The 18,055-nt window shown below is 31.5% G+C and overlaps 1 protein-coding gene and 1 pseudogene across 2 annotated transcripts; one reads left to right on the top strand and one right to left on the bottom strand.

The window, feature by feature from the left end:
• Positions 1-8,324: 8,324 nt before the first annotated feature.
• Positions 8,325-9,879, bottom strand: LOC109815883 (transcription factor IIIA-like; annotated as a pseudogene). Its single transcript, XR_014429954.1, has 5 exons — positions 9,781-9,879; positions 9,315-9,624; positions 8,983-9,282; positions 8,733-8,876; positions 8,325-8,628 (listed from the first exon to the last, which is right to left on the bottom strand). The product of XR_014429954.1 is annotated as a transcription factor IIIA-like (transcript).
• A 5,756-nt stretch (positions 9,880-15,635) lies between these two features.
• Positions 15,636-16,373, top strand: LOC145952334 (uncharacterized). The gene has a single exon (XM_083064680.1). The coding sequence runs from the start codon at positions 15,636-15,638 to the stop codon at positions 16,371-16,373; it is 738 nt and encodes a 245-aa protein (XP_082920806.1).
• Positions 16,374-18,055: the final 1,682 nt, after the last annotated feature.

The raw sequence follows: 18,055 nt of genomic DNA, 5'->3' as shown, positions 1-18,055 counted from the left end.
CTCATGGTGAGTCGAGTTGGCTCACGAGTTGGTCCACCTAGTATATTTTTTTTGTTTCTTAAATGTTAATTTTTTTTATTATACATTTATATCATTGACTAATTTTGCACATACTAATTGAGAATTATGATAATTAATATAAATTTAATATTATTTATTAATATTTTATGTAACTTTAATATTATTTGTTATTATAAGTTGATTAAATTAATTACGGTCGATGTTTACTTTTCATTTTCTTTGTATTAGTTTTGTCTTATTATTAACATAGTTATAATTGTAAAACATAGTATTGTCTATTTTTATAAATATATATATATATATATATATATATATATATATATATATATATATATTTTAATTTAAGTGAGACAACTCGTTAACCTACCAACCCATGATAGGTTACACCGAGTTAATTTTTTTAAGTACCCAAAAAATTAGGTTGGTCCACCTATTATCCAACCCATAATGAAACAAACCAAATTACCTATTTTGACATAGCTATGTGAAATAATAGAATTAAATACTATTATAAATAAAATGCAATATACTTTTTTTTTATCTTTCATTTTTTTTCCCCTTATTTCTTTATATATGTTGACGAACTAGCTATGTTTGGTAGCGAAAGTTCATTAAACAATTTGTTATTTTTTTATAAATAAAAAAAAAGAAAAAAGAAAGGAGATATTAGATTGTTTGACTTTATTAAACAATGATATAACTCGAGGATAATATTAGACAATATTTTATTTTTGAAAAAGTTGTCTAAGCACTATTTTTTACGAATTTTTTAATCATTGAAAATTAAAAAATATGATTCAACTCTTTTTCTCACACATTTTAATTTTTTTCTTTTTCATAAACAAATAAAAAAAAGTGTTTATATTCTCTATAATGGAAGAGAATATGAGTGTATTCGTTTATGTATATAAAAATATGTTATATACTTGTCCCACTACTTCCATGTATAGAAAAGGTGTACAGCACCACCCACCACCCATGAAAGTGCAATTAAATTAATTCTATCCAATTTGTGCAATCCTGTTGTAATTGAAGCACCTTTTAAAGAACATCCAAAACCGAGTGAATCAGGTGCTTTGTCGTGTTCAAATTTCCCACTCCTGCACAAGGCAAATGTATCTATGATACATGTTTTTTCTTTTATTCAATTAAAATGGTTAGTACTGTTATGGGAATTTTCAAAAGGAAAATCGGTATTGAGGTACAACAATTGAAGGTTATTTAAGAATTTGGTCCCTTACCCCTGACTTTAGTTCAGATTCAATGTTGCAACACATAATTGGGTTTGACTAAGAATGGGCCCACACAGGAAAGCCCTACCACTCATGTTACCTTATTTCTTTCAAAAACCACAATTGACCCAAACATAGGGAATTTCATAGAAAGACTGCTCAATGCTCAACCAATATCAATGGTTGTTGTCAACAGTGACCAGGTTCATATCGCATTGAATGTATATATAATATATATATATATATAAGAGATCTTTTTATTCTAGGAGTATGTTTACATATATTTACTCTGTTCAATAACTCATGTTCTACATCAAATTTCAAAGATCTAATTATTCAATTTAAAGTTCTTAATGCATAGATCAAATCTGCAAAATTTTAAAAATTTTGAAAATTATTTAATACTTCATTTTATTAATTCAAATTGACCGGTAATCATAATTATTTTTTACATTGATTCGAATTAATGAAACGAAGTATCAAATGATTTTCAAATTTTTTAAAAATTTACAGATTTGATCTATGCATTAAGAACTTTAAATTGAACGATTAGATCGTTGAAATTTGATGTAACATATGAGTTATTGAACGGAGTGAGTCTAGGTAGACTTACTCTTAGAGTAAAAGGATCTCTCCTCATATATATATATATAGAGAGAGGGTAGAATTTGTTTATTCTAAAAGTAAGACCACTTAGATTTATTAGGTTAAATAATTTATATGTTATATTAAATTTTAATGATTAAATTATTGAAATAAAAGTTGTTAATATATAGATTAAATTTATAAATTTTTTAAAAATTTAAAATCATTTAATATTTTATTTTATTAATTTAAATTGACTAATAATTATAAAAATATTTTATATATTAATTTGAATTAATAAAATGAAGTATTAAATAATTTAAATTTTTTTTAATAATAACTGATATTTTAGTTTGTGAGTTGTGACTCATAGAAGATAAATATGCATTTTATATAATTATAGTTTATAATATATAAAGATATTTTAATATATAATTTAATTTTTATAAAAAAATTAAGTTGACCTACTATATAATTTCAGCAATACCATTAATATTAATTGAAACGAAAGAATAATAATAAATATTTTATAAAAATAAGATGATTAAATTTAATCATTTAAAAATAATGAATAGGCTAGTTCAACATATTATTATGTTTAAAACAAATCTTAAAATGAGAAATTTTTAAAATTAATAGAAATATAAAATATTTTAAAAATAAATCTTGAAAAAATAGTTATATTTATATATTTTTTAGAGATTGATTTTTTAAAGTGAATTCTTTAAAATATAAAAAGTGACTTTTAATTTATAAAACTTTTAATATATATATATATATATATATATATATATATATATATAAACATTAATATAAAATACTTCTTCTTAAAGGACGTAAAATGAAAGTTTTATTAACTTTACTTTTGAGTCAACCTAGAATAGTGGGATCAAGTTGACCTAAAAAAATAAAAATATAGTTTAATTTTTAATATTATTTTATTAATAATAATAATAATAATAAAATTTAAATTTATAACCTATATTATTTCAATTCTACCTACTTGGTCATAATGGTTAGCAACTTCTTACTCCAATCCCACTTGGTATACTATTTAGGAACAACAACTTGCTGATGCTTCAATTTCAAAATGGAATAATAACAGTTTGTACTTTGGGCTGGCTTCTTTAAGCTTGGGTTGGGTCAAACTTCACCCAACTATGTTTTACCCTATTTTCTTAAGAAATGATTTCTTAGCTGGATTTGTTTTTGTTCAGCCCATGATGGGCTAGTCCATTTAAACTAAATTATTTTATAAGATGAAAATTTGTATTGATTAAAAAATTCACATTTCAACTTAGCTGTAAAAAGTTATTTTATTCCATGTGGTTTTACGGGTTATTTGAAATGTCATTTATTACCCGTTAAGTTTCCAATTTAGTAGAGTAATTAAATAGTACTCATGCAAGTTTGAATTAGCTCTTTATTTTAAAAATATAGTAAAACTACTTTTATGTCCCGAAAATTATCGTAAAACTATAAATCGTAAGAAAGAGTGAAGATAGATAATGGAGAGAATAAGAGAATAGAGTTGTTTAGAATATTTTACAAGTAGCCTATTTATAGATACCAAAATTATAACTCAATTGTTACAAATGGTTTAGTATATTAAATAAAAACTTAAATAATCACAATTTAGTAAATAAATAACTATTAAATATTTATAATACTTCTGGATGTCCATTATCTAGATGTTCAAGTGAAGGAAAGTGTATTATTTTTTAATTCTCTATTATATATTGTTTTGTTGAAAATCTTGTAAGAAAAAACTATGATGAAGGAAAGAGATCAAAACATATTCATTTTTCTCTATTCTCATTTTTGCAAACAAACATCTTTAAGTCAATGAATATTAATTTTGTGCACCACTTGCTCAAAAAAATTTATCGGCATTATGATAGACTATACTATATGTAACAACATAACATGTCATTACATTATCTACAATTCAGCTTCTACAAAAACAAACAACATATATTTAGCCTAGAATTATCTTGTAATAGTAAATAACCTCATTCGTACAGTTATATGTACGGAAAATAAGCAACATAATTGACCCTTACTTATGTACTACGTGCATGAAGAGTAAATATTGTAAATACAAATTAGACCCTTAATCACTAGTCAAGCATCTATACAAGATTTGACTACATTAGAGTAGCCACAATAAAACTAAGTCATCATCAACGTGACTCACTACCAATTGCACAAGTTATCTCGTTAATTGTACCTTACTCTCATACCAAGTATAATTATTATAGTTTCAACCACAAGAAAAACACAAGTTAAGTTTGTGAAAGAATCAACATACATTCACAATATCAACTTAAACATAAACAACTTCATCAATAGTAAAAGCAACTTGACATGTTAACTTTCAACTTATAGACAACATCATCACATATAGTAGTCCTTCATCCAGATCTGTATTTAATGCTTACGTTTAGGCCTCTAAACAGTTGTCGTAGCAGTGTTGGGATCTTTTGTATTTGGGCCACTAGCAGTTATTGGGTTGCTCACATTGACTTTGTAAAAAGAGATTCTAGTTTCTTCACACGATCAAACTAGTTGAATCATATATTCAACCAAACGCATTATCTACCTGCATGTGTAATGCTCAAATTTTTGCATAATTAGACAATGTGACTATTTTTGATTTTTTTCACAAATGTCACAAAATTTTTGTAGCACTGGATGTAAACAAATATTTTGCATGAGGAATATGTTATGAGGATTTGAAAAAAGAAACACTTTAAGATAATAAAGTACATATGCAAATATGCAATTGGCATCATTCCAATGTCTCATTGTTATCGATGAAAAACGATTTCTTGTTGGTAAATTGTTGACAAATGATATATCAAATCATCTATAATTAGAAATATAAATTAGTACTTCAATAGGACTAAGATTTGGTTCTTCAAGACTAAATAATTGTTCATTCTTTTATCAAGATCTAAAAGGATATTTGTTTGTATCTAAAAATCTTAAAACCATTGGAATTTATCAATTTAGTCCTTGAAGTATCATTATCTCTCCTAAATGTCTTAAAAAAAATGAAATTATATATGTAATTCTTAAAGTATTGAAAACTTGCCATTTTAGTTTCTATTGCGATATATTTTACCAATGTTAAAGAGACTAATTTGAAAGTTTTTTTTAAATACTTAAAGGATTGTGTAGTATGATTTTCAGTTTTTTAAGAACTATTTATATAATTTTAATATTTAAAGATTAATTAAGGGAGAGGCAAAAATGTTTTAAGAAAATTAATAATATACTCATCAATACATGACTTGTACATATAGAACCTTTTAAGTGTTTTTGCTATATAAGCTTCTTGATGCGCAATTTAAAAAAAAAATATTTAAAGCCAAACTTTATCCTTCTTAAGTTTTTCATCTTAAACTCTTTCTTTAAATAATCTATATGTTTCAGAAGCTCTTAAGAATTGACAAATTTATTTTTGGATCTTTTCATAAAAAATGCAGACAAATAGTATCATTTTTATATCTTCTTTTCCTAAATATAATTTTAATAGTGAGCTCAAATTTCTTTAAACTGTACATATATTATGATTAAAATTTTACATATACTACGCTTTAACTTTTATTTGAAACTGACTTGCTTGTAATTTGATATACTATAAAGTGCATATGGATCCCGAAGAGATATTCATAATTCTGAAGTGACTTATTTTCTTTTTTATTGCTTCTATATTTGTCTATTTTATGTTTACTCTTTTCCCTCATTACACTAGAAAATTCAGTTTATCCTATTTAAGAACTTGACTGTGAAAAGCTACTTAACACGAGCTTCTAAATAATTGCTATTTTGGAAAATATGATAGGCATATGTAATGTCCCACAATTGTAAGCCGAATACTTTGCAGTTAAAAATAGAGCAGTGAGGAAGAAACAGGGTGAGATATTTAATATTAATATTAATATTATTAAAGAGACGTAAAAATAAAAATAAAAAATAATTATTATGGTTTCATTTTTCTCCCATGTCCTTCTATTAGTTTCAAACACCAATTCAAGCGTAGCCAAAAACAAATGAGGAAAAGAAGATAGCATATCTATCAACTTCCAAGCAGAAGTAGTAGCAAATAGCAATTGAGTTAAAATAGTCAACGGGGATAACGGTAAGCTTTATAAATCGGCTACTATCGAATCTTGTCATACAAGTAGCAATCATTAGTTCATTGCTATACATTGTTGTCCTAAATTCTATGTGGAACCCTAACATTAATATTAAACTAGACATAGATCCATGCAATACACGGATAAAAATGAAATTATTTAAATTAAAAATATATTATTTGTTAATTAATATAAAAAATTTATATATAATTTTTTTGAATTATATAATATAAGTTTGTTATTGATTTTTTACAATAAATAAATTTATTATTGTTTATAATAGGGTTTGTAAAGAAAAAATATTATTATAAATATTTTTTATATTTATATTTATATAACATTTCACCCTTTATTTTTTTTTGTTAAATTCAAATTCAAAAATATAAGATTCAAGTAAATAATTTTTTAAGAAGTTCACTAATAAAGGTAATATATTCAGATAAATACTTTTTATAACTAAATTATAAAATAGTCTATTTCAATATGTTATCAAATTAATAAATTAATAATAAATAATATATATGTATATATATATTATTTTCAAATATGCAACTCTTTTACAATTTAATTGTCGAGAGGTTTGCCAAAAATTATTTTTTATTGTTGTTTAAAATTAATATTAATAAAAAGTTTATTATTTTTCTTATTAATGAGGATAAATGACAATTAATAATAATTATTAGGTTTTGACAAAAGAATTTTTTAATAATGAATTATAATTAATATTAATATCAATATTAATTACTATAATATTTATTATTTTTTGAAACGGAGAATTTAATTAAATTAAATTTCTTAAATAATAAATTAATGATGAAATATTTTAATCTACAATTAATATCAATTAATATTGCTTCATTTTTATTTATAATTAAAATTAATTTATTTGTAACTGAAAATTTAACATAATTTAATCTCTTAATTAATAAAATCATTAATTTATATATAATTACATATTAAACATAATTTTAAGTTATCACACATTATAGTTTTGATGAAAAAAATGTTTTTATTTTTTGTATTTTTATTTTTTATAACGAACAATTTAATTAAATTTAATCTCTTAATTAATAATTAATATGATTATTTATATAATTACTAATTTACTAATTAAATACAATTTGAAGCTATATAGAAGGACAATAAAAATAATATTATAGATAAAATGTGTGACAAATTGAGAATAGTGAAAAAAAATAAAGAGGGTAGAAATAAATTAGATAAAATGTAAATATGTAATATAGAGAGTTGAGGAAGAAAAAAAAAGTAGTACGTATCATTTTTGACAAAGATTGTCTTGTGAAATGAAAAATAAACAAAGAGGGTGACAGATAGATTAGATAGAATGTAAATATGTAATATAAAAGGTAGAGGAGAAAAAAAGGAAAAAAATAGTACACTTCATTTTTGACAAAGATTATCATGTGAGATGAAAATTAAACAAAGAAGAGATAGATTAGATAGAAAATAAATATATAATATAAAAGATAGAGGAGATTAAAAAAAAAGGAAGAGAGAAAAAAGTAGTACCATGATGAAATAAAAATTAGACTGTGGACAAATGAAAGGAGAAAAGAAAAAGAAAAAGAAAAGTAGTACATTTTATTTTTGATAAAGATTATCATGTGAAATGAAAAATAAACAAAGAGGGTGACATATAAATTAGATAGAATGTAAATATGTAATATTAAGGTAAAGGAGAAAAAAAAAAAAGAAAAAATAGTATATTTCATTTCTGACAAAAATTGTCATGTAAGATGAAAATTAAACAAAGAGCATAAGAGATATATTAGATAAAATATAAATATATAATATAAAGTATACAGGAGAAGAAAAAAAAGGAAGAGAGAAAAAAGTAGTACCATGATGAAATAAAAAATAGGCAATAGAGAAATGAGAGTTAGGTTAAATAGAATACGAAAATATGTAATATATAGAAAGTAAAGGGAAAATATGATAAAAGATAGAAGTTTAGAAAATTTGACGACGACGATGATGAAATAAAAATTAGACAGTAAAAAAATGAGAGGAGACAAAAAACAGGAAGATAGAAAACAATAATACCTTTTTGATGACAAAGATATAAAAATTAAACAATAGAGAAATGAGAATTAGGTTAAATAGAATACGAAAAGATGTAATATATAGAAAGTAAAAGAAAAATATGATAAAAGATAGAAGTTTAAAAAATTTGATGACGATGATGATGAGATAAAAATTAGACAATAGATAAATGAGAATTATATTAAATAAAATGCAGAGAGATATAATATATAGAAACTAAAGAGAAAATATGATAGAAGATAGAAGTTTAAAAAATTTATCACGTAGACAAATATGTTGACATGACAATATGTGAAATTAATTTTATAATGATGTGTTAACGTAATAAAGTATAGTTCAGGTGTTATATATAAATAGATGTATACAATTTATTTATTTACTTATATTCTTAAAAACACATTAATATTGCATTTTGCCAATGCTCAATGAACCTTACTATCCTACTGCATGAATAACCAATTCTGCAATTGACTTGGTGAGGCAACCCTTTTCTTAACTAACATTTCAACGGTAGGAAATTTCCTCTTCTTCCCTCCCATCAGCCTAGACTTGAACTCTTCATTAACTTTTTCAAAATCCCCCTGTACGAAGGAAATATCATGAGTATATTAATACAAAGGCAAAACAAACTACCACTTATCAAACAACTTTTGCACAACTAGAATAGCAAGGTAAAAAAACCTACGAGAGTAAAAGCATGTTTTGCAGTTTTTTCATGGTTATCTCGCACATGTTTGTAAGCAAATCTCACGCCACAGTCAGGGAAGCCACAAACAAAAGGCTTTTCCTTAAAGTGCACAGCCTTCATATGCTTGTCAAGATTAGATTTCTGTAGACACAACCATGAAAAAAATTAAAAGAATGTTCAACTTGTAACCAAATTGAGAACTTAGTCAGAGTATACACCAGGCAGATTTAAGAACAAGAAGTCTTACTCTTGAGAATGTGCAGCTACAACTTTTAAACTCGCATCGGAATGTCTCTGATGAACTGCTAGGTTCATGTGAACGTAGGTGATGCTTAATATTCTTCTTTAGTTGCTTAGTCCCACATATGTCACAGGTCATATATTGATGGGAGGACTTAACATGGGCTTGAAGGCACTGGACATTAGTGAAATGTTTCATGCAACCAGGCTCTAAGCACACCACATCTACTGACTCCAACTTAACTCCAGAATAAAGGCTTTCTTCATAATTGTGCCCAACATCTTTCACAATAAACAAGCACCTTACAAACATCCCACAGAAGTTCTGCTAATTCACACAGAAAACCAAAATGAGTTAAACCTACCATGAGAATCTTCATGTTTTTGTAGCCGTGATGCAAATCTGAAAACCTTTCCACGGCCAGTTTCTGGACATCTGTGTTGCTTGTGACTTTTGTTATTCGTAGAGGTAGAACTGTCACCATGGACATGCTCAACATGTCTTTTCACATTGCTTTGCAAAGAGAATTCCATGCTGCAATTCTCAAATGGGCAAAGCCTTCCCTTGTTGTCGTAAAAGATGACGAGTCAGATGGTCTTTCCTTCGGTAACTTGATTGACAATCCTCAACAGCACACACATATGGCCTCTGGAACCATCACACACGCGCATTAAAGCCAGAAGCCAAAAAATATATTATTACCATCATGCTTTGACAAGAACAAAACACAAATGAACAAACTGCCAACCTCAATTTTGCGTGACCGAGGCATCCATGATGGAGCTTCACAGGAGGTCTCCTTACCTGATACTGATCCATCAAGTCCAAACTCAGCCTCACGCATTTTGGAGTTCTTTCTCTGGGATCCAATGCTTCATACTTAACATATCCATAATTTTCCATTGGTTTTAGAGACTTACAAATTACTTCCCTGAAAAATAGGCATCTTTAGTCGATGCAACAACTTACACAATCAACCCACAACATAAAGCTATGTCTCCCACTTTCATGGAAGGTAGTACTAGATTAAACAAATAAAAAAAATAACAATAAAAGAATGAGTTTCAAAAATAGAACAAATGTCATATTTACCATTAAGATGAGTGTTAGCAACAAACTTTCTAAAAGCAACTCAAATGTCATTACTTATTGTACTATTCGTACCGCCATGCCGAGCTCGAGCTCGGTATCACAGTGCAGGACGATCTCGGACATGCGCTGGGAGATCTCGGTCTAGGCGAGATCTGCTATCTAATCAGATTATAACTGATCTCAGGCCCAAGACCCAACGAAACCCTAATTCACACCAAGGTACGTGTATTATGTATACGAGACTCATGCTCATATAAACCCTAACTTTAGCATCGGAGTTTCTTTTGCAGGTACCACCCCCATCTTGGAATATCAACTTACTAGTGAAGGAGGCTCACCGATCTTACTTCGCGAATCATCTCTACAGCAGATCTCCGGTAAGAACATTTGGCGCCCACCGTGGGGCCGATCAAGAACAACTCTTATCGGCCATTCTTATGATTTTCACCAGAAGCCATAGCAGACGTGCAACAGACGACCTAGATCACACAACTACCATGGATAGCGAAGCGGCATTGAGGAGACTGATCGACCAGGTCGAACAGATGCGGCAACAACACGCCGCCGATCTACAAAGTATGCGTGCCAAGCACGAAACTGACCTAGTGGCAATGCGTACCGCTAATGAAGCCGACCTAGCGGCACTGTGCCCCGAGAACGAGCGTATTCGCGCTCAACTCCCTCGGCGTCACTCGGATCAACTCCCTCTACAGAGTAACCTGAATGAGAACAAACGGCACTCGGTTTCTCAACCACCAACAGCGGCTAGAGCACCGACTCCCAAGCCTGCCACACATCGGTCCCACGCACCGACGAACAGGTCGGCGCACGACGTCAGCAACGCCCCAGCCCACGGCACGGAGAATTAGACGACCTTTCACCGTCATCCTTTCGTGGACGGTATCATGGAGACACCTCTCCCACTACAAGAAAAATGTAAATTTTCCGTAAGAAATTTCTGACGGAAATATAAATCCGTCAAAAATTTCCGACATAAATTTTCTGATGGAAAATTCCGTCGGAAATTTTCGACGAAAAAATAAATCCGTCAGAAATTTTTGACAAAAAATTTCTGACGAAATATTTCTATCAGAAATTTCTGACGGATTTATATTTCCGTCAGAAATTTCTGACGGAAATATAAATCCGTCGAAAATTTCTTCTTTTTAATTATTATTTTTAAATCTTATTTTAATTTTTTTATTTTAATTTCTTATTTTTAATTTATTATTTTTAATTTTTTATATATATTTGTAGTATTAAAAATTTTATATATCTTTTAAAGGCATAAATATATATTATAATTATTTATTACAAGTTTTTTATATCTACGATTAGTATTAAAGATGAAAATAAATTAGGTTACACTATATTTTATTATAATTTAGTTGGTTTGAACATAACTTTTTTTAAAAATATATATTTTAAGTGTGACTTATTTATCTATCATAGACATTTTTTAAATATTTGGGTAGAACTACAATCATAAAGACTTATTTTATAATAATTTAACACTATTAAAAATATAAAAATAAATATGTTAAATTTTATAAAAATAAAGTTTAATTTATTTATGATATAAATATGTTTTTAATATCTAATATATATTTTTAGATGATAATTTATTTTAAAATATATCTTATAATAACAATTCTAAATGGAACATAAATCTTCTGATTTTTCTGATTTTGATTTTTTTAATCAATGTATACAATTTTACTATTTTGATTTTTTCAATCAACGTATACAATAAATAAAAACCACAAAAGATAAACATGCATACTACAAATTTTATTTTATAAAAAATTATTTATTTTAATATATTACATTATATATGTGAATATTAAGACATATATATATATATATACATATATATTATAGTTAAACTTTTTTAAAAAATTAATTCATTATTAAGAAAATTTTTTTATCACATGAGAATTAATTTCCTTCAAAAATTTGACAAATTAACTATCAAATAAATAAACATTTTTTCTGAATCTATATATTTATTTTATTAGAATATAATTTTTTTTAAAATATTAATTTTTTAGATAAAAAATTATGTATATGTCAATAGTAGTGGGGGCAAGTGCCCCACTATTTCAAACGTGCATCCGTCCCTGTATATATATGTATATATATATATATATATATATATATATATATATATATAATATAGGAGATTATAATTATACCGGTGTAACTTTTACTAAGTATTATGTTGCTCAATAACTTTATATTAAATGTGAATTTTGTAAATTCAACCGTTAAATTGAAAGTTCATATCACTTTATACGTGTATATCAAATTTTGTTAAAATTGAACAACAACTGGAAGGTAATCAAAGTGTTCATATTTTAGTTTATTTTGAAATGAATATATTACATCAATTTTATTTTATAAAAATGAAGTATCAAATCATCTTGTATTAATATAAAGTTTTGTATATATAATCTATAAGAGATATGAACTTTCAATCTAACAATTGGATTTACCAAATTTACATTTAATATAAAGTTATTGAGTGGTGTAATACTTAGTAAAAGTCACATTTAATATATATATATATATATATATATATATATATATATATATATATATGAGGGGGGTTATAATTACAATGGTGTAAATTTTACTAAGTGTTACACCGCTCAATAACTTTATATTAAATGCGAATTTTGTAAATTCAACCGTTAAATTGAAAATCTCTTACTCTTAAATCATATATACAAAATGTTATATTAATCGAAGATGATTTCTTATAAAACAAAATTAAATCTGTCAGAAATTTTATATTTTCGATGAGAAAATTTTTGTAGGAAAAGCTATATTATTGATAGAATATTTCAGACAAATTTATATTTGTCAAAAATGTAAGAAATGGTTTTAAATTTGATATGAAAATATTATGATATAATTAGATAAGATTTTAAGTTAGTATTTTATTAATGATTGATAATTAAAAAATAAAACAAAGATAAATATATTTTTTAAAATTTTATATGTTTGATTTAAGATAACTTACAAAATAACTCTTGGTAAAGTTATTCCGCTCAATAACTCATGGTGTGTGTTGAATTTCATCGATCCAATTAATTGTTAAATTAAAAGTTATTAAATTTTACTAATAATTAATATAAAAAAAACTAATTAGTTTTGGAATAAATTATTTACTAATTAACAATATAATTGAAACATTAATTATTTTAAATTATTTAACTAAAATCTTATTGACAATTTACTATATGATCTTAATATTTTTGTATAACTAATATCTGGTTTTAAATTTGATATGAGAATATTATATATAGTTAGATAAGATTTTAAGTTAGTATTTTATTAATAGTTGATAATTAGAAAAAGAAAAAAAAAAGGATAAATACATTTTTTGAATTTTATATGTTTGATTTAAGGTAAATAAATATATTAAATTAATTAATAATTTATTTAAAATATTAAAATTAATTTATAAGTATGTAATAAATAAATATTTATAATTTTATAAATTATATTATCATTATAAATTATAAAATTAAATAATTGAAATTATAATTTTAAATAGAAATAAGTAGATGTTAATTATAAAAGTAAATACATATAAATAAAGAATAATTAAATATATTATTATTATTATTATTATTTGTAATATAAAATTATTATATATTATTTATTATAGTACAAATATGAAATTGTATATTTGAGGATGACTTAAATGAATTAATTTGTACAAGTTATACTAACAACACACATAGACATTTCGGTAGCTTACTCATCAGAACTTCAGAGTTAAGCGTGCTTGATCTGGAGTAATACTGTGATGGGTGACCTCCTGGGAAGTTTCCCAGAAATTACACAAGTAAGGATAAAACACGCTAAACAGTGAAATATTGTGAAATAGAATCCTTGAGAGACCAAATATGAGGGTTGTTACATTAATAAATGTATTAAAATTAAAAAAAAAATTTCTGACGGAAAATCGACAAAATTTTTGACGGAAAAATCCGTCAGAAATCTCTGTCACAGAAAAATTATTTCCAACGGATTTTTTTTCCGACGCCACTTTTTTCGACGGATTGAAATCCGTCAGAAATCCGTTGGAAAAAGAAAAATCCGTCGGGAATTTAGCTGTTTCCGTCAGAAATTTCTGTCGGAAATTAGCATTTTTCTTGTAGTGTCCCTTTTGGGTGGAAGCCTCTCCACCTCGACCGTTATGACGGCACAACAAACCCGGGCGAGCACATCGATCTATACACCACACAGGTAAACCTCTATACTAATGAGGATGCTATACTGTGCAGGGTTTTTTTGACCTCGCTCAAGGGGGCTCCACTCAATTGGTACACCCAGCTCCCCGCTGAGTCAATCGACAATTTCAGCACTCTGGTCAGGCAATTCATGGCGCAATATGCAACGAGCCGACCTCATCAAATCACGCCAGCCGCCCTGGCCAGTCTCAAACAGAACGACGACGAGCCACTCCGGGCGTTCATGGAACGATTTGCCGCCACCTCGGTTAAGATCAAAAATCTGAACCCCGAGGTCGCCCTGCACGCCATGCTCATGGCACTCAAGCCTGGGCCATTCGTTGACAGCCTATGTCATGAGGCTCCTCGTGACATGGACGTGCTTCGCGCCCGCGCTGCGGGCTATATCCAGATGGAGGAACACTTCGCTTTCCGTGACCAGGTTCGCGGCAAAGGACCAATGAAGCCAGAACAGGGTCACAAGGACAAGATCAAGGTTAACAATGACAGCCAGTTCAAGAAGTCGGTTAGGGCAAACAGAGGGGGGAGATATGACTTCTATACTCCCCTAAACACGCCCCGAGTACATATCCTGGAAGAGGCCAGTAACAGCAACCTGCTCACCCTGTCACCACCAAATCCAAGCACTGTCGATATCACAAGAATCACGGTCACACCACTGAGGAGTGTCGCACACTTCGAGACCGCATCGAAGAACTCATCCAGGCAGGCCACCTCGACCAATATGTCCAGCAACAGCAGGGTCACCGAGGAGGCTATGGTGGACGAGGACGAGGCAGAGGTCGTGGTTCAGGATCTCGCACGGACTAACCCTCTGGCTCTCAGCAAAATGCTGGCGGAGCAGTGCAAGCCGAGGTAAGCCAGGAAACAGGGTCATCTCCCCTACGGGGATTAATTAATACAATTGCAGGTGGTTTTGCAAGGGGAGGCGCCAGCAGCTCGGCCCGGAAGAGACACCTGCGCAATATCAACAGCGTCCATTCCGCTACCTCGGCTTCGCACCAAAGCTCACCGCCGATCACCTTCACCGACGATGACTATGCAGGCGTCAGTCCCAACCAGGATGATCCCATGGTCATAGCCGTGGAGGTAGCTAATTGGGAGGTTCACAAGACACTGATAGACCAAGGAAGCTCGGCAGATGTCCTGTATTGGCCGACCTTTCTCAGGTTAGACATCCCTCACTCTCTCATCCAACCTCACACAAAGCCCCTAGTCGGTTTTGCAGGAGAGCAAGTACACACTCGGGGATACGTGGACCTACTGACCACCTTCGGAACCTCTCCGGATATAAGGAGAATTATGGTCCGATACCTCCTTGTGGAGGCCAACACCTCCTACAAAATCATCATTGGGAGGCCAACGTTAAATCAACTCGGAGCAGTGGTGTCCACCCCGCACCTCACCATGAAGTTCCCAGGAAGTGAGGGTAAAATCATCTCCGTCAAAGCAAATCAGAAGACAGTCCGGCAATGCTACGCCGAAAGCTTGAAAGTCTCCTCGCCCGACGAGTGTCGCCGCAGCGATCCTCCCACAGTGGCTCACATCAGTCACGTGGATATCACCGACCTAGATCCGAGGTCTGACTCCCGTGAAGAACGGCCAAGTCCCATCGACGAGCTCGACGACCTCCAGATCGGGAAACTCCCCAGGCAGTGCACAAAAGTTAGCAGGCAGTTAAACCCGGAATTGCAGCAACAACTCGAAGCCGAGATCCTCAGGAATGCCGACCTCTTTGCATGGTCCAGTGCCAACATGCCAGGTATAAATGCTGACTTTATCTGTCACAGGTTAGCAATCCACAAGGAGGCAAGGCCAGTGTCCCAGAGGAAGAGGAAGGTCGGTGGCGAGAGGCGGGAGGCCATCATCACTGAGACACAGAAGTTACTGAATGTTGGCTTCATCCGTGAGGTCAGATACACCACATGGCTGGCGAATGTGGTTCTGGTGAAGAAGAGCTCGGGGAAGTGGCGCATGTGCGTCGACTACACCGACTTAAACAGAACATGCCAAGGACTCATACCCTTTGCCGAGCATTGACAGGCTTGTCGACGGAGCATCCGGGCACGCCCTCCTCAGTTTCCTCGACGCCTACTCCGGGTACAACCAGATAATGATGTACCCACCTGACGAGGTGCATACATCCTTCATCACCGACCACACCAATTACTGCTACCGGGTGATGCCCTTCGATCTCAAAAACGCAGGGGCCACTTACCAGCGACTGATGGACAAGGTTTTCCACCAGCAGATCGGGCAGAACATGGAAGTCTACATCGACGACATGGTGGTCAAGACCACCTCGGCCACCAACCATGCTACCGACCTTGCCGAGGTGTTCGCCCAGATCAGGGGACACAACATGCATCTCAATCCGGAGAAGTTTGTCTTCGGCGTCTAACGGTGAAAGAAGTCCAACGCCTAGCCAGACGGTTAGTCTCACTGTCCCGTTTCATCCCCAGACTCGTGGAGAAGGCAGGGCCAATCTTCACTCTGCTACGGAAGCCAAAAGACTTCCAGTGGATGGATCAGTGCGAAGAAGCTTTCCGAAGTTTTAAAACCTTTCTCACGACTCCGCCAATCCTACAAAGGCCGGATCACAAAACCGACCTCCTCCTCTACTTGGCCGTAGCAGAAAATTCCATCAGCGCAGTGATAGTGCAAGAACATCAAAAAGTGCAGACGCTGATTTACTTCATCAGCCTAGTCCTCCAAGATGCGGAGAAACGGTACCAAATAATCGAAAAGTTGGCACTGGCACTCGTCACCGTAGCCTGGCGTCTCTGACCTTATTTCTAGAGCCACTAGGTGATAGTAAAAACCTACTACCCCATAAAGCAAATCCTGAGAAAGTTGGAGCTCGCCGGATGAATGATTGCATGGTCGGTCGAGTTGTCCGAGTTCAGCATCCAATACGAGAGTTGTGGCATCGTAAAAGCTCAATACTTGGCCGACTTCGTAGCCGAGCTCACGCCCACTACTGCTGAGGAACCCCAGGTATGGACTTTACACGTTGACGGGTCCTCCAACTCTAAGGGTGGTGGTGTAGGTATCATATTGGAAGAACCAAACCATGTCACTTTGGAGCAATCCCTCAAGTTCAGCTTCAAGGTGACCAACAACCAGGCAGAGTATGAGGCACTTCTCGCAGGATTGACGCTAGCTCGCGACCTTGGGGCCCGAAGAGTGAGTTGCAACAGCGACTCGAAGCTCATGGTGGAGCAGCTCAGTGGGATGTACCAGGCAAAGGATAATCTTCTACAGCGGTACTTCCACATCGCATCCCACCAGATCTTGTCCTTCGACAAGTTCACCATACAACATGTGCCGCGAGAACAAAATGTCCGAGCCGACCTCCTATCAAAGCTCGCCAGCACCAAAAGACCTGGACAACACTGGACTATCATCCAGGAGACCTTGCACTCACCCAGCCTGGACGACAAAGTCGTCAACGCTAGCGACAGCGAAGACCAGGGGTGGATGACATGCATCTGGAGTTACTTGAAAGAAGGAATCTTGCCCGAAGATAAGGACAAAGCTCGGAAGATGAGGATGAGATCGGCCAAGTTCGTAATTATCGGCGATGAGCTATTCAAGCGTGGCATTTCCACCCCACTGCTCAAGTGCTTGACCACGCCTCAGGTAACCTATGTTATTGATGAAATTCACCGGGGCATATGTGGCATGCATTCCGGAGCACGCTCAATGGCGACCAGAGTACT

This window comes from Cajanus cajan, chromosome 10, assembly GCF_000230855.2.
Source record: "Cajanus cajan strain Asha chromosome 10, NIPB_CcT2T_4, whole genome shotgun sequence".
In the NCBI taxonomy this organism is placed as follows: domain Eukaryota; kingdom Viridiplantae; phylum Streptophyta; class Magnoliopsida; order Fabales; family Fabaceae; genus Cajanus; species Cajanus cajan.
Note: the sequence above shows the minus strand (reverse complement) of the source record. Positions and strands in the feature narration are given on the sequence as shown.

Excerpts from the sequence above, each read along its gene's own strand:
- LOC145952334 (XM_083064680.1), top strand. The coding sequence starts at position 15,636 with ATGGTCCGATACCTCCTTGTGGAGGCCAACACCTCCTACAAAATCATC.